Here is a 25,374-nt window from a genome sequence, read left to right as displayed (position 1 = left end):
AAACTGCACAGCGTCAACTATTGCATGTCAACTTTGAACAAAAATGGTCCAGGTGCCACAAGATTCTCATGTGCTGTTGACTTTATCTGGAAGGTAGGATGTAACTTAAAAAGTTTTCACGAATGACTAGTTGTGACATACAAATGTATTACAAGTATGAACCCATCAGGGGCAGCACGGTGGTGCAGTGGTAGCACTGCAGTCTCACGGCGCCGAGGTCCCAGGTTCGATCCCGGCTCTGGGTCACTGTCCGTGTGGAGTTTGCACATTCTCCCCGTGTTTGCGTGGGTTTCGCCCCCACAACCCAAAGATGTGCAAGGTAGGTGGATTGAACACGCTAAATTGCCCCGTCATTGGAAAAAATGAATTGGGTACTCTAAATTTTAAAAAAAAGTGTGAACCCATCAGACCATCGTGAGGCTCGGCACACTGCAAGCACACCACTGGCTTTATTTCTACATCTCAACCCACCATCAGGAAATCGGGATTTTGTATCAGGACTATTTCAGTCATGCTGCATATCACGTTTCCTGCTCTTGCGAGCTCCTTTAAATTCGCCCATTAGTCGAGTTTTAAGAGTACGTTTTTAACTAATTTATTTAGGAGCAATTAAATAAGCATTGTTTGGTCCTCCGATATGCATTAGCACTGTTTTGTTAAGATTTATTCCAATTTATTTGATAACATTTGCCTGTTAAATAAAATGAAATTGGAAGAGAACTGGAGAGAGTACAGCAAGTCATCCTTGACAGCAACAGTTTGGAAAGTTTTGCTGTTAATATTTGCAAGAATAATGAATATGAGTACATATAAAATAAATGCACACTTTGTTTTATGACCGTTTGTTGTTAAACAACAATATTAATCCTAGCCAGAAAATAAGTTACATCAAATAATTCCAGGTCGGTTAAACTGACCCAGATATCAGATCAGCACTTAAAAGCTTGGCTTGTGCTATTAAAATGAAAATCCAGGAATTTGCTACAAATCGGAGTTTTCTGTTAAAATGTTATCTTAATTTATAAGATTATGGAGTGATGTTATTGTGTCGCTGCTAGTTTCCTGATGGTGGTAATTGGGACGATAGCTGAATTGTGTTTAACACTAACCCTTAGAGTGGCATGTCACAAAGGCCTGGATAATTTTGAGATGTTAATTGAGTGTCTGAGCAAACTAGGATCTTCCATCGCATTGGGAGTACACTTGTCTGTCTGTTAAAGGGCTACCGATCCCAACCTAAACTGGCCCTTTGAATACTCAGCCAAGGAGTTCTGCATTATCAGAGGTGCGCTCTTTGTAATTAAATATTATCCTGAGAACCCATCTGTTCGAATGGATGCAAAAGATTTCACTGCCTCTAAGCGAAGGTTTTCTTTTCAGAAAATGCGGAGGAACAATGGGGGAAGTTACAATGTTCATGTAATGCCATAGACATAAGATTCCTTTCACAGATATATTTAAATCAAAGCTATTGCCTGGTATGTGCTTTGAGTGTTAGGAGGACCACTTTAAAAAAAGATAGTAGGTAGGGACCGAGACTGTACACAATTTGAAGTTTAGAAAATGAACTGTGGACCCAGAGGCATCTGATCACTGCTGATTGTTTTTTTCATTTTTCATTTCATGTAGCAGGGCAACTGAGGCTAGCAATTCAGTCAAGTGAAGGATCAGACTTTGTATCTTTTGTTACAAATTGACAAATCGTTGACCAACAGATAATATCATTGGACCATAGACTCACAGAATTCTTATGGCGCAGAAGGAGGCCATTTGGCCCATTATGGCTCCAGCTCTCCAAACAAGCATTAGAACTTCGTGCCATTCCCCTGCCTTTTCCCGTACCCCTGCACATTGTTTCTTTTCAAGTAATCATCTAATACCCTCTTGAATGCCTCAATTGTACCTGCTTTCACTACACTCCCAGGCCGTGTATTCCAGACCCAAACCACTCGTTGTGTGAAAACACTTTTTTCTCACATCACATTTGCTTCTTTTGAAAATCATCTTAAATCTGTGCCCTCTCGTTCCCAATCCTTTTATGAGTGGGAACAGTTTCTCCCTAAATATTGTCCATCCCCCTCATGATCTCTATCAAAACTCCTCTCAGCCTTCCTCTCTCCAAGGAGAACAGTCCGAATCTATCCTCACAACTGAAGTTTCTCAACCTTGGAACCAACCTTGTAAATGACCTTCCTACAGTGTGGCACCAGAACTGTACACAATATTCCGGCTGAGGTTTAACTAGTGTCTTGTATAAATTCAGCATGCTCTCGTACTCTATGCTCCTACTAATAAAGCCGAGCATATTATGTGCTTTATTAACTGTTCTCTTCACCTGCCCTGCCACCTCCAAAGATCTATCATATACACCCTTTGCTCCTGCATCCGTATTAGAATTTTATCCCTTATTTTCTATTGTCTGTCCATGTTCTTCCTACCAAAATGCATCACTTCACACTTCTCCACGTTGAACTTCATCTGCCACCAACTGCACACTCCACAAACCTTTCTATGGCCTTTTGAGGTTGTACAATATATTCTTCAGTTTATACCACTTCCAAGTTTTTTATCATCCGCAAACTTTGAAACTGTCCCCTGCACACCAAAATCTAGATAATCAATATACATCAGAAAAAGCAAGGGCCCCAATACCCTAAGGAACACCACTACAAACCTTCCTCCAGCCAGCAAAATATCCATTGACCATTACACTCTGCTTCCTATTATTCAGAAACTTTTTTATCCACGTCGCTACTGCATCTTTTATTTTATGAGCTACAACTTTTCTCACAAGTCTGTTGTGTGGCTCAGTATTAAATGCTTTCTGAAAGTCCAAGTACACCACATCAACAGTATTACCCTCATCGACCCTCTCTGTCATCTCCTCAAAAAACTCCAGAAAGATGAGTTAAACACAATTTCCCCATTAAAAATCTATGCTGGGGGAGGGGCATCACGTGATGTGAGCATAGGACCAGCTGCGTTTTTGTGAGCTTTTAATCCCTTTTATTTATCCTAATGCACAACCTAAAATTATTTGTTCCTGGTGTGTATGTGCTGTGCTAAGTTCCTGGAAAATCCTACCTGGATTTTGGCGATGGGGATCTGCGTAATGACAAAAAATCCTTGTTTGATTGAGGCGGTCGAGGCAACCGGGTTAGAGCCAAGCTTGCAGTGGCGCTTTTTATGATGGGCAGGCCTGCGCTTTAGTGATTCTGTTGCCATCAAGGTGATGGCTGACATTGTGAATGCTGTTGTGGATGATGGTCTTGGCTCCTTGGCGCAGGTTGTTGGTGCTGGCTTTGGTGAACTGCAAAATATTCTTAAGAGAATGAATGGAGCAGAGAAGAGAATTCTGTCATGTCGATTGGGCAATCTCCTTGGTGAGTGCTTGCCTTCAATCCATAGAAATCCTATCACACGGTTAACCGAATATACTGGTTGATTCAGGGAGATGGAGCCGGACAGGAAATGTTCATGCACCCGGTCCTCTGAGAGGAGCTGGAAACAGATTCCCAGCCGAATTTGAGAGCTGGCTGCCATGCTTTTGCAATCTCAATTTGAAGGCTGAGTGTTTTGTGTTCAAAGGAGCACACAGTATCCAGTCTTCAAGGCCTGGGGCCAGCTGAAGACCCTGACCACTGGTTGTACTCTGTCTTGTCATCTGTGTTCGTCAAGAAGGGTTGCAGGCAGCTGGACGCGATGGGTCATCACCTCCCACTGGGGCTTAGGTTTCTCACCAGGGCTTCGATAGGAACTCACTGGAACTCTGGAGGAATCCTGCATGCTGCTCGATGATCCTGTCATGGCTTTGGCTTTTCCAAGCTCCAAGATGATGATATTATCCTACAGTTCATTAATAATGCTGAACTTTATCCCCTTGCAATTATGCTGCTGATTATATGTTATTGTATTTTTTCCTGACGAGATGTATGAGATATGAACACAAAGACTATTGTCACCTGTTATCCTGTTATGGTGAAAGTCATACTGAGTTGGTAGTGTGACATGAGGTTTGTGCAGTATTTATCCAATTTTGCTTTTTGTTGTGTGCTGTAATTCTTGCTTTTTCAAGGAGGGAGTACTTTTCAGGTATCCCTCACTTTGTTTATAGAGAAGATTGATTGGTTAATCTTCCATGGGTTGCTCTTCAATATTTACTTGGCTGCATGTGTAGTGTCAATGGTCACTTGATTCAGTAGGTTAGGACAGTATTAATTGTGTTTACCTGGATCGGGTGGAGGGTGTGTTGGGTGATGGAGAAGGTTACTCTTCCCCAAGATCTCCCCTTTTGGGGTCTTCTAATCTGCTCACCCTCTCAAGATAGGGTTCCACTGGGGAGGTACCCTGTAGCTCAGTGTTGTGGATCACGGTTATTGGATCTTTATTCGGTTGGAAGGTAGACTTTGTGGGGGACTTAGGCACCCTCCCCCAAGTGACCTTATACAGAGACGTCCAGATTTCCCTCCTTTGTGAGGCCTAGCTCCACTGGGGATGCAGTGTCCTGTTTCTTGTAAGGCTATGCTGTTCTGTTCATGGTATCTTTTTTGCGAAGGTGTATGGTACCAGACCTGTCTGGCATTCTTTAGCTAACCCTGGTGTTCCTCTCTTTTTGGGGTTTCCTTTCCTTACTTGGATAAGAACGGTGCTGATACAGGCTCCGATTTGGTATGTAGTGTCTCAGGGAGACCATACCCCTCCCGAGATGCCCAGTTGGTGGGTGCCATAACGGTTCTTCCTATCCTTGTTGGTAGGCTCACTTACATGAAACGTGACTTAAGACACTCTTACCTTCAATTAGAACTGGACGAAGATTCCCAGAAATATGTGACCACTAATATGCACAAAGGCATTTTTCAATACACCAGGGCCGGGATTCTCCGGTAACCGGCGGACGGGCCGTCCAGGCGCCGAGGAGTGGCGTGAACCACTCCAGCGTCAGGCCGCCCAGAAGGTGCAAAATCCTCCCCACCTTCGGGGGCTAGGCCGGCACCGGAGGGGTTGGCGTTGCGCCAACTGGCGCCGAAGGGCCTCTGCCGGCCGGCGCGAGTCGGCGCATGTGCGGGAGCACCAGCGTGTTCTGGTGCATGCGCAGAACTGCTGCTGTGATCCCAGCGCATGCGCACGGGGGTTCTTTTCCACGCCAGCCATGGCAGACCTTTACAGCGGCCAGCGTGGAGGGAAAGAGTGCCCCCACGGACCAGGCCCGCCCGCAGATCGGTGGGCCTCGATTGCGGGCCAGGCCACCATGGGGGCCCCTCCCAGGGCCAGACCCCCCCCCCCCCCCCGAGGACTCTGCAGCCCACCCACAGAGCCAGGTCCCGTCAGTAAGAGCCTTGTGTAATTTACGCCGGCGGGACTGGCCGAAAACAGGTGGCCGCTCGACCCATTGCGGAGCGGAGAATCTCTGGGGGTGGGCCGCTGCCAACGGTCCCCAACTGGCGCGGCGCGATTCCCACCCCCGCCAAAAAACCGGTGCCGGAGAACCGGCGTCGGGGCGGCAGGGTGGGATTCACGCCCCCCCCCCCCCCACCCCCCCACCCCCCCACCCCCCCCCCCCCCCCAGCGATTCTCTGGACTGGCGGGGTGGCGGAGAATCCCGCCCCAGGTGTCTCTTCCACATGTGGAATGAATATTTCTCATCGGTATTCACGGTGGAGAAAGGCATGGATGTTAGGAAACTAAGGGAAATAAATAGTGATGTCTTGAGAAGTGTGCATATTACAGAGGAGGAGGTGCTGGAAGTCTTAAAGCGCATCAAGGTAGATAAATCCCCGGGACCTGATGAAATGTATCCCAGGATGTTGTGGGAGGCTAGGGAGGAAATTGCGGGTCCCCTAACCGAGATATTTGAATCATCGGCAGCCACAGGTGAGGTGCCTGAAGATTGGAGAGTGGCGAATGTTGTGCCCTTGTTTAAGAAGGGCAGCAGGGAAAAGCCTGGGAACTACAGACCGGTGAGCCTAACGTCTGTAGTAGGTAAGTTGCTAGAAGGTATTCTGAGAGACAGGATCTACAAGCATTTAGAGAGGCAAGGACTGATTCGGTGCAGTCAGCATGGCTTTGTGCGTGGAAAATCATGTCTCACAAATTTGATTGAGTTTTTTGAGGGAGTGACCAAGAAGGTAGATGAGGGCAGTGCAGTAGACGTTGTCTACATGGACTTTAGCAAAGCCTTTGACAAGGTACCGCATGGTAGGTTGTTGCAGAAGGTTAAAGCTCACGGGATCCAGGGTGAGGTTGCCAATTGGATTCAAAATTGGCTGGACGACAGAAGGCAGAGGGTGGTTGTAGAGGGTTGTTTTTCAAACTGGAGGCCTGTGACCAGTGGTGTGCCTCAGGGATCGGTGCTGGGTCCACTGTTATTTGTGATTTATATTAATGATTTGGATGAGAATTTAGGAGGCATGGTTAGTAAGTTTGCAGATGACACCAAGATTGGTGGCACAGTGGATAGTGAAGAAGGTTATCTAGGATTGCAACGGGATCTTGATCAATTAGGCCAGTGGGCCGACGAATGACAGATGGAGTTTAATTTAGATAAATGTGAGGTGATGCATTTTGGCAGATCGAATCAGGCCAGGACCTACTCAGTTAATGGTATGGCGTTGGGGAGAGTTATAGAACAAAGAGATCTAGGAGTACAGGTTCATAGCTCCTTGAAGGTGGAGTCGCAGGTGGACAGGGTGGTGAAGAAGGCATTCGGCATGCTTGGTTTCATTGGTCAGAACATTGAATACAGGAGTTGGGACGTCTTGTTGAAGTTGTACAAGACATTGGTACGGCCACACTTGGAATACTGTGTGCAGTTCTGGTCACCCTATTATAGAAAGGATATTATTAAACTAGAAAGAGTGCAGAAAAGATTTACTAGGATGTTGCCGGGACTTGATGGTTTGAGTTATAAGGAGAGGCTGGATAGACTGGGACTTTTTTCCCTGGAGCGTAGGAGGCTTAGGGGTGATCTTATAGAGGTCTATAAAATAATGAGGGGCATAGATAAGGTAGATAATCAACATCTTTTCCCAAAGGTAGGGGAGTCTAAAACTAGAGGGCATAGGTTTAAGGTGAGAGGGGAGACATTCAGAAGGGCCCAGAGGGCAATTTCTTCACTCAGAGGGTAGTGAGTGTCTGGAATGGGCTGCCAGAGGTAGTAGTAGAGGCGGGTACAATTGTGTCTTTCAAAAAGCATTTAGATAGTTACATGGGTAAGATGGGTATAGAGGGTTATGGGCCAAGTGCGGGCAACTGGGACTAGCTTAATGGTAAAAACTGGGCGGCATGGACTGGTTGGGCCAAAGGGCCTGTTTCCATGCTGTAAACTTCTATGATTCTATGATTCTATGTGTAATATTTCAACAATGGAAAATCTGCTCCAAGGCATCTCGAAAATTGTGGTCTACCTGGATGACGCTTTAGTGACAGGAACATCACACAAACTGCACCTAGTCAGCTTAGAAGAAATTCCAAGAAGATTCAGAGATGCAGGCACCTGATTGTAGCAAGAGAAATGTACATTGCAGGTCAGCCAGTTCATATACTTAGGATTCAAAGTGGATGCAAAAGACCTGCATCCTCCTGAGGACAAGGTGTGAGTCATAAAAGACTCCCTGTGCGCAGCATGTCGCAGAGCTAAAATCATTTTTAGAAATGGTAAACTACTGTGATTGATTCATCCCCAACTTGGCAACTATGTTGATGCCACTTCACCTCCTTTTAAAGAAGCACCGTCACTGGCATGCAGCAAACCACAAGAACAGGCTTTCCACCATGTTAGACAGGCCCTACAGTCGTCCAGTTTGTTGGTCCATTTTGATTCAAGTAAACAAATTATCTTGACCTGTGATGCTTCGCCTCATGGTATAGGTGTTGTCCTGTCCCGTTGGATGGAAGATGGCTCAGAGAGGCTAATCGCCTTCACCCCCCGAACTCTCACTGATGCAGAATAAATGTATGCAGATTGAAAAAGAAGACCTTGCTGTAATTTACGGTGTCAATAAATTCCACCAGTCCGTGTTCGCCCACCGTTTCACCATTATAACATACCACAAGCAGTTGCTGGGATTCCTCCCTGAGGACCAGCCAATTTCTCTGATTACTTCCGCCAGGGTACAGCAGTGGGCTTTGTTGTTGGCGGTGGCCTATCACTACTTTTTACAGCATCGGTCAAGGACATAGATCTCAAATGCCAATGCGTTGAACTGGCTCCCATTTCCCAAAAATCTGACACCGCTACCTGTCCCACAGGGGATTGTCCTGCGTTAAATTTTCTAGGCACACTGCCAGCCTCATCGGCCCACATCAAGAACTGGACTCAACGTGATCCAGTCCTTTCGAAGGTTAAGTGAGTGGTCCTGGGGCACAGTGGTTAGCACTGCTGCCTCACGGCGCCAAGGTCCCAAGTTAAAACCCGGCCCCGGGTCACTCTACGTGTGGAGTTTGCACATTCTCCCCATGTCTGCATGGGTCTCACACCCGCAACCCAAAAAGATGTGCAGGGTAGCTGGATTAACCATGTTCAATTGCCCCTTAATTGGAAAAAACAATTGGGTACTCTTTAAAAAAAAAATTTTTTTAAATGAGTGGTCCTGACCAATTGGCACCATGACCGGTCGGATCACCTTAGGCCCTACCTCAAGAGAAAAGATGAACTCAGTTGTGAGGACGGAGTTTTACTCTGGGGGTCCCGGATGGTGGTTCCACCCCAACAAGAGAGCCACTGCTGCAGGAGTTGCACAGTACACACCCTGGCCAAACTAAGATTAAAATGTTGGCCAGAAGCTACATATGGTGGCCCAGCATTGACAAAGATATTGAGAACCAAGCTCACCAGTGTCATTTCTGTCAGACACAGCAAACTATGCTGACCACAACCCACCTACACCCATGGGAATAGTCTGGTCATCCATGGATGAGGCTACATGTTGACTTTGCTGCACCATTCCTGGGAAGATTGTTCCTGATACTAGTGGATGCCCACTCCAAGTAGTTGGATGTTCAGGAGATGGGGCCGACAACCTCAGCAGCCACCATTTACACCCTGCATTGCATCTTCACATCCATGGCCTCTCCAGGATATGGGTGTTGGACAATGGCACTGTGTTTACCGGGGGGGAATTTCAGCACTTTGTAAAGACAAATGGCATCCACCACATTCAAACAGCCCCTTACTATCTGGGTAAAGAGAGCACTTCAGATCTTCAAATCTGCAATGAGGAAACAATCCCTCAGACCGTTATGGTCAAGTTGGCCAACTTCCTTCTCTCATGTAATACTAGCCCCCATACCATCGCTGGAGTCATGCCGGCAGTGCTATTAATGGGTGGTTGCCTTTGGACTTGCATAGACCTCATTTTCAAGAATTTGGTGAGTAGGGTGGAGGCATGGCAGGCCTCCTCCAAAAAACAGCACAATTTGGTAAAAGGAAAAAGGTAATTTAAAATTGACGACATGGACCAGGATTCTCTGATCCTGCGCCGAGTCGGTGAATCGCCGGGGGGGGGGGGGGGGGGGGGCGGGGGCGAGACTCGAGCCACGCCCCTCCTACATCGGCTCACTGATTCTCCGCCGCCGATTCTCCGGCGCCCACGGGATCACCGCCGCGCCGGTCGGGAGCCGTTGAAAGCCCCCCCCCCCCTCCAGCGATTCTCCGCTCCTCGATGGACCGTGTGCTCGCTGAGTCCCGCTGGCATGGGTTATGTATGGTCCCACCCGTTGGGACCTCGGAGTTCTGGCTGCGGGGGCCGTCCTGGTGGGGGGACGGGGGAATCCGACTCAGTGGGGGTGCCTCCACGGTGGCCTGGCCCGCGATCGGGGCCTACCGATTGGCCGGCGGGCTAGTTCCGTGGGGGGCATATGTTCCTCCGCGCAGGGTCCCTGTAGGGCTCCACCATATTGCCCGGGGGCTGGCGCGGAGATGGGAACCCACGTGCATGCACGGACCCGCGCCGTCCGTGGCATGCCGGCTTTCGAGCGCCGGAGCAGCAGACACCACTCCGTCGCCGTATTTGCCCCCTAGGAAGGGGTGAAATCCTGGGCCTGGAGGCCCATTGACGCCGGAGTGGCTCGGGCCGCTTTTGACGCCGGTGTCAGAACCTGGCCGCGGAATCGGAGAATCGCGGCCATGGTCTTTGTAAGAAACTTTGCATCATGCCCACTATGGCCACCTGGCAGAATTATGGTGAAGTCTGGTCCGGTCTCATACATGGTGGACTTGCAAGACAAGCGAGTGCGGAAACACGTAGTCCATGTAAGGAACCGAAAGGCCATAAACCCAAAGGCTGAATAGATGGAACTAGCCTGCTAGTGATGCCTGCTAGTTCCACCTATTCAGCCTTTGGGCTTATGGCCTTTTGGTTCCTTACATAGACTACACGCTTCCGCACTCGCTTGTCTTGCAAGTCCACCATGTATGAGACCGGACCAGACTTCACCGTAATGGAGCTAGCAGGCATCACCAGTGCGGGGGAGCCAGAACCGGGGAGTTCTGTAGAGGCCTTGCTGATGAGGAAGCTGGCAAGAGGAGCACCCCCGAAGTACTGGCCGAGTCCTCAAGGCAACCTGCTGCTGTTAATAACTACACTACCTCACTGGTGGAGGAGGTGGTTGAGGGACTGCGGCGGTCCATCTGGCCTAAGAAGTCCCCTGACAGATTAACCCTATAAAGGACTGTCATGGGCACCCTCTTTTTAATCGTCTCTCAACCTTTCCGTGTATGTAATTGGCTGTAAATGACCCAAGTCATATATATGTTACTGAGTGACTTAAGGGGGAGGGATGTGGTAGTACAGCCCCTTTAATAGGCAATCCCTTACTGTTCGCGTGACGGCATGGGCACATCATTGTGAGCACATGCACCCCGACAAATGGGGAAAAAGCTAAGAGCTCTCGGAGCAGGGACTGAGGAGTGTGGACCTGGGAATCGCTGAGTAAAGACCTATTTCAGAGACCTCTGTGCCTGTGTATAGTTCTTCACAAACCGCTATTGGTTATACAAGAAGCCTCCACAGTGTTGCCTCAAGCTATCATACCTGAAGACTTTGGGATTCCTTTTTTGTGTTGGCTGCCAGTCTTTACTCTAATTCTTATTCGCTTCTCTACTGCACTTTTCTCCCTCTGAGCCTTCTGTATTCCTCTTGGTTTTCAACTGTATTTGCTATCTGACACCCGTCATAAGCACACTTTTTCTTCTTTATCTTAATTTCTATCTCCTTTTGCATCCAGGGAGTTCTGGATTTGTTTGCCCTACCTTTCCCTTCAAAGGAATTTATCTTGGCTGTGTTGGGACCATTCCTGTTTTTAAGGTAGTCTGTTGTTCAGCTACACTTTTCCCTGCCCACCTTTCATCCCAGTCTGACTGACCCAGCTCTGTTCTTGCAGCATTGAAGTCAGCTCCTCCGCAGTTAATTATTTTTACTTTGGATTGCCTCTTTTCCTTTTCCATCATCATCCTAAACCTTACAATATAGTGTCACTGTCTCCTAAAAGTTACTCCACTGAAACTTGATCCACTTGGCCTCCATCATTCTAAGAACCAGGTCCAACAGTGTGATTGGACTGGACACATATTGCTGTAGAAAATGTTCCTGAATACAATCTAGGAAATTTTGCCCCTCTCTATCCTTTACATCACCACCGCCTCAGACTATATTCTGGTAATTAAAGTCCCCCATTATGATGACTCTATAATGTTTGCATTTCTGCATTTTCCCTGTAGTTTTGTCCTTCTACATCCTTCTCACTCGTTGACGGTCTATTAATTACTCTGAGCAATGCACCTTTTCTGTTCCTTAACTGTAGCCTAATTAATTCTTTATCGGCCTGAATCCTCCAGCTGCTCGTTGGTTGTGGAATTCTCTGGTCCCGCCGGTAGTGCATCCCCTCCCGTGGATTTTCTGGTGGTGTGGGTTGGCTTCAATTGGAATTTCCATTGACAGCGGCAGAAACAGAGAATCCCACCACGGAGGAACACACGGCTGGGAGGCCGGAGAATCCCACCCATGAGTGGGGTCGAAGGTCAGTTAACATTTTAATCAACATCAAATGCTGTTTGCTCTGGAATTGGATTGACTGTCGACCACCTGTCTTCTGAAGAGATTATGGTGAAGGGAAAGGGGAGAGATTTGTGATGTAAATATCTCCTGCAGAAAACATTTTTTGCAACAATTTCTTCCACTTCATTGTGAATACGTTTTCACTTATTTAAACACAAGATCAAAAATCATTCCGTATTTGTGGTTCGACTTGCTTCTTTGGGCACGATTCTCTGGCCTCATTAGGCTCTTGCACAAGCGAAACGAGGCCAGTAAATAGCGGGAGAGGACAAAAATGAGAGCCGTGCCTGGTGCCAAACAGTTTGTGATGCACCCGGCCCACTCCCGCAGGCAGAGTCAGGATCTCACTGTAGCGTGCCGAGAAACCAAATATTACCACTTAAGCCCTAGTACCATCCAATTAACGAGAGCCACCCCTTATCCAACTGCCTCCTGTCATTCAGCAGCCTCCCCAGCAAGTAGTCATGTTGGCACCGATTGGTACTCCTTTAGAAAAACATGAACCTGGCAGAAGGGCTTCTGTGGGGAGCCAAGGAGGTGAGTAGCCATCTTTGCTCACAGGCAAAGAGCCAGGGGATGCTGGGCTTGCCACTTAGTGCTCGGTGGGGGAACCTCCACGTGGGTGAGCTGCCATGGGAGGGCGGGGGGGGTGCGCTGGGGGGACAACCAGGGGGCAACCACTCATGGCATCACCATGCCAACCCCTCGATCGTGTTTATCCGTTCCGGGGGCAACCCTTGGCCCTGCCCGTCTGCCCCATGGACCACTCATAACCCCCACTGATTACCGATGCCTCTGGCTATTGCTAATAGGGAATTGCCAATCGTGGTTATGTGAACATTTCACACATCCGAAATGGATTATCACGGGTGGGCGGCCATGGAGCATGTGGGAGTCATTGCCTAGCATCCTCATCAGACCTTGATGCATGGACACTGTACTTGAACACTGCGGGAGGCAACGCCACACACGCAGCAGCCAACATCCGAACACCTAGGAGATGGGGCACAGCTGCGGGGACATGTCCATGGCTGGAGGGTGGGTGGGTGCCACGGGGAGGGGAAGTTGCCTGGAGAGATGGGCCAAGGGTTCGGAGGTCAGCCCGCATTGCGGAAGAAAGTGACAGAGGCATCATACTGGTTGTGCATAAAGGTGTTTATTTCATTTGATAATTCCCCACCCTCCTGATAGTGCTGCCCACTCCTCCACCCCCCCCCCCCCAACCCCCTACCTAACCCCCACCTTCTCCCCCTCCCTGGGTGCCCTCAGTGATCCTCAATGTGCTTTGCCCTCCTAGCTCTACCACTATGTCCAGGTGTTACCCCAGGATGCACATCAGAGGTGGAGGCAGCCAGCTGCTTACCTCATCCCGTGGCCATCGATGACCCTGGCGGGTGTCCTCTGGGGGCTCTAAGGAAGTAGGGCATCGCCTCACTTATCAGTGACACATGCACAGCCGTGCTGTGTGCTGGCTGTGAGACACGGCCTCATCAGAGGGTGGCAGGAGCTGGTGGCCACTATCGCCACTCCATGGGACAGGTCTGGGTTGGCACTCAGCACCCCCTCCTCCCACCCGGTGCTCATAGAGCCCTAGGGTTCACCTTAGGATTGAGGGGAGGCTGGGTCAAACCACGGCTGCCCCTGCACATCTGGCTGGGCCAGCACTGGCGGTTCCCCATGGTCCGCACCATCGTGTCGACGCCCTTGGCGGTGCTCCTCAGTGACTGGGACATGTACTGCAGCGCCTCGGCAATGCCCACCTGCAACTGGGATGAGCTCCGCAGTGCCCTGGTCTTGCCTATCTGAGAGCAGGACATGTGCTGCATGTCATGTTCTGTCGACTGGCCGATATGAATGATGCACTACAGAACATCTTGTTTAAATAATTTATTATGAAACAATTGCGTTGTAAAGTTAAATAGAATAAACAAGTAATAAACTACTAACACTAACTATTATAGAGCTACTGCAAAATACGTCTATCCACCACCACAACTTAATCCCAACTCCCCAGACACAGGGTCACGTGGTGGGTTTACACTGCCACCTGGTAGTCGAAGGTCATGTATAATATTATGTACAGAATTGCTTGATGCATATCATCTCACCTCAGAACCTCATCCAAATCAGCCTGGTACTGGGTCACATGCCCCAGTGAGGCGAACATTCTACCAAGACCCTCAGCCATGGCCGTGACCGACTCCGTGACCGCTTGGACACCTTCCCCAATGGTGCTGATGTTGTGCACCAGGATCTCCACTGCAGTCGCCACCCTAGCAGTATTGGCCTCGGTGCCACACATTGCCGGCGACATCTCCAGCACCCGTAGCATCTGGGACTTCTCCAAACAGCTATGGCTCTGCTGGAGGCACTGACATCTCCCTCTAAATGTCCCAGCCGCCCACTAACGTCTCCATCAGCTCCGGGTAACTCCATTCCACAGGCTCAGCATAAGATTCGGACCCAGCTGGGTCCTGGGATCCACAAACCCTTCAACTGCTGTCTCACCTGGGGGGTTCCTGCCTCCAGGTGATGTGCCTCAGCAGCAGTTTGGTGCTCACAGGATTGTGCCCCAGAAGCCTGACACTAACATTTCCCACCGAGATGGGTGTATCTGCGCTGGTGGAGGGTGGAGGTGACAGCTGTGCCGCGTCGATTTTGGTGCATCCTAGGAGCTCTCTTCCAAGGGTGTCTCATGGGAGGCGGGAGAGAGAGACACCAAGGATGGGCCGGCGCCCACGAGTGAGTCTCCAGATGGACCCTCAAGCAATTCAGAGCCAGAAGGCCTGTCTTTGTACTACAGCCGAGATGGCAGAGATGGCCACAGTTTGGGCTGGCTGATTTGAAACAGCAAGGACACTAATGGAGTGGCAGGGATGGGAGGATGAATGTTGTCTTCCTGAGAGAGTAAGAAGTCTTACAACACCAGGTTAAATTCCAACAGGTTTGTTTCGAATCACTAGCTTTCGGAGCACAGCTCCTTCATCAGGTGAGTGAAGAGGTGGGTTCCACAACCACATATATAGACAAAGTAAATGATATTGACGATACTTTGATTGCAAGTATTTTCAGTTAATTAAGTCTTTACAGGTTCGGATGGAGTGACTGGAGAGAGGGATAGTCAGAGGTTAAAGAGGTGTGAATTGTCTCAAGCCAGGACAGTTGGTAGGATTTCACAAGCCCAGGCCAGATGGTGGGGGGTGAATGTAATGAGACATGAATCCAAGGTCCCAGTTGAGGCTGTACTTGTACATGTGGAACTTGGCTATCAGTTTCTGCTCGGCGATTTTGCATTGTCGTGCATCCTGAAGGCCACCTTGGAGAACGCTTACCCGAAGATCAGAGGCTGAATGCCCTTGACTGCTGAAGTGTTCCTCGACTGGAAGGGAACATTTCTGCCTGGCGATTGTTGCACGATGTCCGTTCATCCATTGTTGCAGCGTCTGCATGGTCTCGCCAATGTACCACGCCGCGAGACATCCATTCCTGCAGCGTATGAGGTGGACAAAGTTGGCCGATTCACGCATATCTGGTGGGTGGCGTTCTCACGTGTAATGTTGGTACCCCGTCGATGATCTGGCACGTCTTGCAGAGTTTGCCATGACAGGGTTGTGTGGAGGTCAGAAGACAAACACGGGACACAACCGACAGAGTACCCTTTGTCATCCTGTACTTCCCCGGAACGGAGATACTACGACACCTTCTTTGCAGCCTTCAACACATCATCGATGAAGACAAACATCTTGCCAAGGCCATCCCCACACCCCCACTACTTGCCTTCAATCAACCGCGCAACCTTAAACAGACCACTGTTTGCAGCAAACTACCCAGCCTTCAAGAGAACAACAACCATGACACCACACAACCCTGCCATGACAACCTCTGCAAGATGTGCCAGATCATCGACATGGGTACCACCATTACACATGAGAACACCACGCACCAGGTACGCGGTACATCCATGAAGGAAAGAAATTACATTTGTAAAATATTATAACACAAATTTGTGTTATCCCTGAAATGTTTTTACTGCTGTTATGTAGACAAACAAAGCAGCCAAGATCCCACAAAATGCATAGCCAGTTAATTTTGTTTTGGTTGAGGGAGGACCTTTGGCAAAAATACCAGCTCTTCATTAACTCCAGTCCAAAGATGTGCAGGTTAGGTGGATTGCCGTGCTAAATTGTCCCTTAGTATCCAAAAGATTAGGTGGGGTTATTGGGTTACGGGGATAGGATGGGGCCTGACCCTGGGTCTTTCGGAGGGTCGGTGCAGGCACTATGGGCCGAATGGCTTCCTTCTGCACTGTAGGGATTCTATGAACTGCTGTGAGATCCTTAACATCCGTCTGAACTACAGGAAAAGACAAATGGGGTCTTGCTTTTTTGATTTCATTCAATGGACTCCAACTCATCTGAAAATGCTGCAATTCCTCTGTGCTGCACTGAAGTATTATCTAATTTCATCTGCTCAAGTCCAGGATTGTGCTTTGAATCCATAACCTCTGACTCAAAGGAAATAATACTATCAACTGATCTAAATTGAGTATGCTTTCTGGCACAATAGTTCAAAAAAACAGCTCTACATAATCAGACACCACTTTTTTTCCATGTAAAGTTTCCTCTTCTCGATTCACTTTGTAGACCTCTGACAAATACTCTTGCCAAACGGAGCTCAGAAGCCTTCAAACTAAGTTTATAGGTATGTCAGGTCAGTGAAATGAAGTTTGATGCATACTATTCTGCTTGTTCTGATTCAGTTCAAAATGGCAAATAGTTCCAGTTGCTTGCAGTTAGATTCTTGTTTGTTTCTTCGACAAGAAAACCCAGTTGCAGCAAGTGGAAGATAACCGTGTTTTCATTATCATTGCAGCAATGACCTTAAGAAAAGCAGTTTGACAATGCTGACTCACTTGGTCACCGTGGCAGTGGGAGGGGGCTGAAGTGCAATGGCAGATGAGAAAAGGAATGTACTCCTCAATTTCACTGGTGCCATAGAAATGTGAATGATGCAAGATAATAAAAAGTCTCCTTTAATTCACTGCGTATATTATGCAGAATTTGCATATTGGATTGCCATTGAAGCAGCAACTGATAACCTGATCTGTGAGACTTAATTCAGGTTGGTGACCTATTGAAAATTTGCCCTATTTCTATGTCTCGGAACAAGGAAGCACTCAATTATTTAGGAACTAATGGGGTTGGGCGGCAGAAAAAATGATGGGAGGGTGCATTACGGACGTCATGAAAATCCCCAAGTAACACTTCTGGCTGTGGATATGGCATCACTCACTATGCACAAGAACTCAACAACAACAAAAAAGTTTAATCTTGCCCCCAAGAATTTTCTGAGTAACATGATGTGCTCAAATTATTTGTGACTTATTAACATCTTTTGGGTTTGCAGTAAATTAAAATACTTGAACGGTGCAAAGAAATGCATTTCATTTGACTATCTTTGAAGTGTGTTGAGATGACTGCAGTGTGACTGAAGTCCCCTTTAGAGATCCATGGATCAAAGCACCCTGTTGTAAATCATTATAGCCTTGTTGAATTCGCCCAGGATCACTGTGACTGGAGTTACTTGCTTAGTTCAGAGGTCTGTTTTATTCATGCTTTTCTTTAATGCCTAACCAAATTTAGATTTTCAACAGAGTTCCAAACATGGCTTTAATTATGCAGTGGGTGTTGCAATCTCAAATTTAGGTCCCAAGCAATCACTTGTCATCAAGGCACCCACCAGTGCAACCTTTATGTGAGCTGGTCTGCTAATTGGCTGCCTCTGCATTCAATGTTCAATTAAGGAAAGCTGGGTTGGGTGGGTGGGGGGGGGGGGGGTGTTCCGAGGCAGGAAGCCCAATGAGAGGTCCTGCAATATTGGCCAGCTGCCAACCCCACAAGGTTTGACGGGTGCTGCTGGGACAGAAAGGTGAGACTGAGGGTGACTCACAATGGAGGTGCATAAAGCCCACAGTTGTTGGTGCTGTACAAAGGATTAATGAGATAGTTATGGTAATAACTGACATAGATCATGATGTGATATCATGATATCAATAGTGATATCAAGAGTGCCCAAGTCTGAGAAATCTGCCATGAAGGTTGGTCCAAATACAACTCTGTTGACCAGTTTCTATGCAAATATCATGAATAATGCAAGCATTTAATGATATTGGATGATCTTCTAGTCTTCGACCAGCACCTGATATTTCCCAAGTCGATGCAAGTAGAGATACTCAATTGACTCCATGGAGGCCACATGGGGGTAAAAAGTGCAATGCCCTGCAAACTGTGGTCGCCGGTCATTATGCAGGCTCTACAAGATTTTGTCTTGCCATACGTGCAAAATTAATAGCCAGCCACCCACAGAACCTCTACTTCCATCCCGCTTCCCAGATAGATCTTGGCAGAAACTAGGGCTGGATCTCTTCAATTTTTAAGGCAAAGCACACCTCATTTCACCAGGTTGTTGGAAACTCCAGACTCCAGACTACAACAGCTGTGTCTGTGATCCAGGCACTGCAGAACACGCTCTCTGCACATGGGTTTCCAGGCAAACTTGTCTCGGATAACAGACCACAATTCACCAATAACCACTTCAGTAAATTTATCCACAGCTGCGGGATCACCCAGGTCACCAGTTCTCCAAACCAATCAGGGGGTTAAAAGAGCAATCAAAACTATCAAGATGTGAATGACCAAGAATCCTGGCTGGGATTCAGGCCACCTGCTCTAACAAGCTACATCTTTAGCTAATAGGTTTTCACCAGCCGAGCTCCTTATGGGCTGAGGGCTGAAGACAACAGACCCTCTGCAGCTTCACGTTAGGGCATGTGAGCACAAAAGGGTTATGAGTTGGATACTGTGCTATGCGAGAAGCAGACATACTGGTACAACTCCAAGACATAGGGTCAAGACTCTAGTCCCTTTGACACTGGTCCAGAGCATTTTAATTCAGGAACATAAATCTGAAGGCATTCACGTTCAAACTTGCTCCAAACACCATCAGGTACTTTCAGACACAACAGAAGATCCCTGATTTCATTGGCGTCTTCGAAAATGCAGGGGATGCTGAGTGATAAGCCGGCTGGTTAAAAGATCCACCTCGGTTCTCTGGGACTTTAACCCGGTTGTTTTACTGAATATTAGGCTCTCTATCCCTCAGCCACTTTCACCCTCTCCCCATGCCTCCCAACTCAGGCCAACATGTCCCCACCTACCTCAATTGCTGCTCATGCTCTCCATGCAATCACACACCCTACATCCATTCCAAGACCATCATACCTTCCATGCCAACCAATGCCCCTTCATCCATCTCTAATAGCTCCTCATTCCCTCTGTGCTAACCAATGCCACTTCACCCACCATCATGACCCTTCCAACTCCTCAGTCAACTTACTGTCAACTCATGGCCCCCACTAATCTCCATAGCCCCTTATATCCCCAAAACCAATTTAGTGCTCACTCATGCCAGCTCATCCACTCATTCACCACCCTTTACACTTATATTCTCCATGCCAACTCACGCAATATTCATCATGGGCAGACTTCAGGAGTCATGCTGAGATGAAATAAAATAAAGTATCTAACATAGACTTCACAATAAAAGACACTCTCATTCATGAAAGTCCATCCAATATATTTAAACCTCCTCAAGTACTTAATTCCTTATTAAAACAAACATTTGTATTCATAACCCCACATCAAATACAGCTAATCCTTTAATAATCTTTTTGAACTGGCGTTCAAACTTTGAATTAACAGCATCCGCCCTCCTCACTGTGATAATGACAGGTGTGGAAGCACTAATGATGGTGTATTGATAGCACTTTAAATTCTGTAAACAATCATCAACTGCTAGAACCAATTTTTTCTCTACTCATAGACACAGTCAGGCAGTTTTTTAATTTAAAGAGCAGATGATTTAAACAACTTGACAGTTTGATGGTTCTGCAAATATATCCTTCCTTTACCTTCCCACCATAACATTGTGGAACACACTGGGGGTTGAGGCCATTCATGGAGGCAAATTGGAACTGCTTGTCTTGTACATTGAGTTTAAGCGACACAACCAATTCATAATTTGCACCTGTGTGCTTCACGTCCCATCCCACTCTACCAGCAAAAATGGAGGCAGGCTTCCAGATCAAGATATATATTTTAAAGTCTCTGGATTCTCCATGATTCCATGAAAATCTGTCCCTATAACATAAAATAAGAACATGTTGGATTGGAGGTAATATATTAACAAGGGGCGAGGATTGGTTAATGGATAGAAAGTAGGAATAAAGGAGGCATTTTGTGGTTGGCAGACTGTCCCCCCCCCCCCCTTTCCTGATGCTGGGCCCTGTGATCTGGTGCTGAGTGCCAAACAACGAGAGAAACGACACCCACCCCCAGGAGTCCGCAAGCAAACCTGAAAGTTTTGCGACTGATCCATCTGCTGCTGGCTGAATACCAATGAAAACATATTGAGGCACTTAAATGGGGGCCAAGGCAGGAAGGCGGTCGGATCCCCATCCTACACCTCCTGGTCCGATTAATCCCCGTCACCAAATCTAACCTTGGGGGAGGTAATTTAATTCCACCCAGAATGTGAGCTTATGACCCCAATTTAATTCTATTTAATTCAATTGGGGTTCCAATCCAAAACTCAAAATCCTGCCCCTGGACTTTGAGGGTTAAATTACCAGGAGAGATTATACTAACTGGGGTTGTGTTTCCTGAAATTGAAAAGGTTAAAGTGTGATTTGATTGAATAGAAGGATAGATAGAAACTATACCCCCTGGTTGGCAATTCTCAGACTAGAAGGCATAGTTTAAAAATTAGAACAAGATAATTCAGAATCAAGTTCCGAAACATTTCTACATAAAAAGGCTGGAGGATGTTTGGTGACACGGTGGTTAGCACTGCTGCCTCACAGCGCCAGGGACCCGGGTTTGAATCTAGCCTTAGACGACTGTCTGTGTGGAGTTTGCATGTTCCCCCCTATGTCTGCATGGGTTTCCTTTGGGTGCTCCAGTTTCCTCCCACAGTCCATTGATGCGCTTGTTAGGTGAATTGGCCATGCCAAATTGCCCCATAGTGTCCAAAGATGTGCAGGTTAGGTGAAGTTATAGGTGAAGGGATAGGGCGAGGGAGTGGGCCTAGGTAGGGTGCTGTTTCAGGGGGTCGGGGCAGACATGATGGGCTGAATGGCCTCCTTGCACACTGTAGGGATTCTGTGCACTCTAAGTTTGCAACTCTCTTCTGCAAGCAACAATGGATTAATTTTAATTCTGAGATTAATGTAAACCAAAGATATTAAGGGAAATGGGGCTGAGGCAGATATGTTGAGTTAGGGTGCAAATCAGACATAATTTAATTGCATGCTGGACAAGTTCAAGGATCTTCATGGCCTACTTCAGTTCCTATATTACAAATGAATAGCTTTATTCTGACGAGACATTTGTTCCAAGGCTTTGTGAATGCAAGCAAAGGAGGTCAACTGTAGTCCTGTACTGTGAAAGCACCTTTGTGCCATTTATAGTTTATTTTAGTAATTTTCACATTTGCACTTATTTACCTTAATTATATTGCATATCACTTCATATGATTATACTACATTGTCATGTTTAGAAGAGCTTTTCTGCTAAAATAATAAGTTTCCAAAAAATGTACTGTCGGTGGACTAATGCCACGCAGAATACAATGAGAAGGCAGCTCACCACCACCTTCTCGAGGGCACTTAGAGATGGGCAATAACTGCTGACCTTGCTGACAACACCCAGGAACAAATAAATAAAATACCACCAGCAGTAAACAGGAATATAGAGAAGGTGATATTCCAGAATGTGGGAGCTATGTAATACTGAATTCGCTTCAGGAGGAATAATTGTGTGACTGTTGATCAATAGTGTTAATTCAAATTTTCCAGTTTCAGTAAATATTTAAACTATCTTTGTGTAACCTATCACCTGAATTAGAGAAACTTGGCACACACGTGTAACAGACCCTTATTTGAAAGAATGACGGTGAACTGTTTCTGTTGTATCTTTCCAGGGGTCAGATCACTGAACACTGTTGTCAGAAGATTAACTGTTTGACACAAATCTTCTCATTTTCCGAGCTTGTATTTTTAAATTAATCAACAGTTTACATTCATTTAGAATAAAGTATTCTAAAAATTGAATATTTAACCCTGATAATGATGGTTAGAAAGTTTTTAACGCAATGTCTTTCCAATTCAGATTAAGATGTCTTGTGAAGCAACTGGAGAAAGGTGAGATTAACGTGACAGATTTAAAGAAGAATATTGAATATGCAGCCTCTGTGTTGGAAGCAGTTTACATTGATGAGACAAGGTGAGTTAAATGGGAAGCCCTATGGCACAGTATGCGTGTGATTTATGCACATACTTTAAAACACAATTTGTGCAGAGACTGATAACATATTTCATGCTTACAAATCAAGGGAAACATTTTTCTCATTTGTTTTCATCTCATTTGAAGACAACTTGTCTGCTTTAGTGGTTCCTGAATATCAAGATATTACCCATTGCCATTCCATGACTTCTTTCCTCATAAATGAATAATGGAAAATCAAGCATGGGTTGTGCAATTTTACATCACTGTTTGTGTTGGGTGGTCCGTTAAGTGGAACATTTCCCTTTTAAATTCCTCTGTGTATCACTTTTAGTGCACTGTTAGCTATATTTATATAAAGTCCATGTCCGTGCTATTTTAATACAATTGTTAAGCTGTTTAAATTGTCAACAACTGTATTAACACAGCAAAAGAAATAAATTAAGATGAACAAATTAAACAATGCACTGAACATATCAGAGAGGGAATGAACTACAACCTGTATAAATCATTTCTGTTCATGTGCCAATGATTTTGGCCTGATTTAAAACTTATGCCGTTGACAGAAAACAGGCACTTGTTGTACAACCCACTCACGTTTCTTTACAATTGAAGTTTAAATGAAAGGGAAATTGGAAGGGGTGTAACAAACAGCAGTGGATCCAAATTTGTCCATTTCCTACAATCACCCTATAATGTCTTACAGCCTCAGACATGCATTTGTTCTACCACATTTGACCACAAAACAAGTTCCTTATCTCTGATATTTGTGTGGTTGAAGTGGAATAAAGCTACTTTCCACTGCTCCAATTCACCTCAAAATTAGTTGCAGAGATTCTTGACTTGGAAAGATGCAACTATATATATATAGATATATGAATATACTTGCAATGCCTTGATAAATTTCTAAATATTGCACTCACCTATTTCAATATTGCATTTGATTAAAGTGTCACCACATAATTTTATTTTAAGAAGAGATGTTTGTGCTTTTTAACTGAGTCTTTCAATTGTTCCTTGTCACACATGTTTTATATCTGGACTAATACATGGCATATGCATTTGAGTACGGTGAAGTGTATAACCACCAATTTTGAATGAAGGCACTGAGATAATGGTAAAATAGTTGGGAAGCATACTGAACAGGAAACAAATTTGAGTTTATTATTGAGAAATCATTAAAATTATCAATTCAGAGCATGGCTGCAATTTTTAAAAACAATATCAAATAAGTTACTGTTTTCCATTAGCAGAGGGATAAAGTAATAATTTTTTTAAAATAATGTTACTGCTAAGACATGAGTTAAGATAGTATAATATTTTAGGATATTCATCATATTGGAAGTAACCTGAAGCAAGTATTTATTTGAAATCTGTCTTTATATCTTATAGATAAGATAAGTTACCTATTAGACTTGTGTATTGATTAGGGTAACTGAAACTAAAATAAATACTCAAAAGGTAGCCTCTTTGGATTAATATTTCTTGAGAAAGGACTAAATTCAAGTGGTCTTTTGGGTTTGGGTCTGAAGCTCTATATTCTGTTTTCTCATCAGGCGGCTCTTGGACACTGAGGACGAACTCAGCGACATCCAGTCAGATTCCGTTCCGTCGGAGGTTAGGGATTGGCTGGCGTCCACCTTTACAAGGAAGATGGGGGTGATGAGAAGGAGGCCAGCAGAAAAGCCTAGATTTCGGAGCATTGTTCATGCTGTTCAAGCTGGCATTTTTGTCGAGAGGTAGATGCAAGTGACTCTGTGATATTTGTTTTGATTGAGATTGTAATTCGCAAAAATTGAAAGTGACTTATAAAATTCTATGTTGCCGTTTTAAAAAATATTGTTGAGCAACTTCCTTTATTCTAAAATGTTCAGTGTATTTCAAGCTATTAAAATGTACAGTTTTGTGGCCACAGGGGAGAAAACATATCTCCATCCGAATAATTTAATCAGCAACTCAAAGTTTACATCAGTTCTTAACATAAGAATTAAAGCTAAATGTACACGTGAGCATTATGAACGGGATCGTGAAGAGCTATTTCCACCACCCAAGACAGTGCAGATCAGAAAACCTGGCTGCAATTTTGTCTCTGGTCTATCACAATGAGGCAGGTAAAATACGCACTCATACTTCTCCTGACCTGTCTGTAGCCTTTGACATTTTTGACAACATAATCGTCCTTCAATGCTTCATCACATTACCCAGCTAAGTGGCACTGCTCTCTTCTGGTTCCATTCTAATTTATCTAATCATAGACAGAGTATTCACCTCCAATGTCTTCTTTTCCTGCTCCACCATGGTTACTTCTGCTTCCCACAAGGATCCATCCTTTGCCCTTCCTATTTCTCATCTACACTGTCCTTGGGTGACATCATCCAAAATCACAGTGTCAGTATTCACAGACAAAGAGCGGTAAATACATTGCAATCGCACGCTTTAATGATTGGAATGCGCTTAGTGATTGGAATGCACTTATCTCTCTTTGATGTGGTTGATGTTTGTAAACATTGGGGTTTCATCACTTATAGTCACTCATCCATGAAGGGAGATGAATGAATCAAGATTGTAGCTGGTTTGTGGAAGCTGTGAATCACAGCCCACTACTAGAAAGGAATGAGTGGCTTGCAGCTAATGGATCTGCAGGGTTGCAACACAAGTCAAAGCTGTTCTCCTTCAAGCAATCGACATGTGGAGCATCCAGTAAGTGTTACAGCTGTAATTATTTTCACTGCCCCTGTCTGAACTGCTCTCTAGCTTCCAGAGTGGGGTCTCTTTTCTGGGAGGGGTGGTTTGTAGATCATTGCAATGCCAATTCGCACATGATAAGTATCCTGGTACAAGAAACAAAGAATGCTAACATGCAGATAGAGCAAGCAATTGCCAAAGCATATAGTGCTTTGTGAGGCCACACCTGGAATACTGTGTACAGTTTTAGTCTCTGTACCTAGGGAAGCCATAGGGGCTGAAACGCAATTTCACAA

At 45.9% G+C, this 25,374-nt stretch overlaps 1 protein-coding gene across 1 annotated transcript in view; it reads left to right on the top strand.

Moving 5' to 3' along the window:
* pde1a (phosphodiesterase 1A, calmodulin-dependent) overlaps positions 1-25,374 on the top strand; it is an 851,988-nt gene that overhangs the window by 693,993 nt on the left and 132,621 nt on the right. Inside the window, exons 5-6 of the mRNA XM_072477634.1 lie at positions 22,280-22,393; positions 23,950-24,132. Coding sequence (XP_072333735.1) covers positions 22,280-22,393; positions 23,950-24,132 — 297 coding nt within the window. The remainder of the gene's footprint in view (positions 1-22,279; positions 22,394-23,949; positions 24,133-25,374) is intronic.

This window comes from Scyliorhinus torazame, chromosome 2 (genome assembly GCF_047496885.1).
Source record: "Scyliorhinus torazame isolate Kashiwa2021f chromosome 2, sScyTor2.1, whole genome shotgun sequence".
In the NCBI taxonomy this organism is placed as follows: domain Eukaryota; kingdom Metazoa; phylum Chordata; class Chondrichthyes; order Carcharhiniformes; family Scyliorhinidae; genus Scyliorhinus; species Scyliorhinus torazame.
Note: the sequence above shows the minus strand (reverse complement) of the source record. Positions and strands in the feature narration are given on the sequence as shown.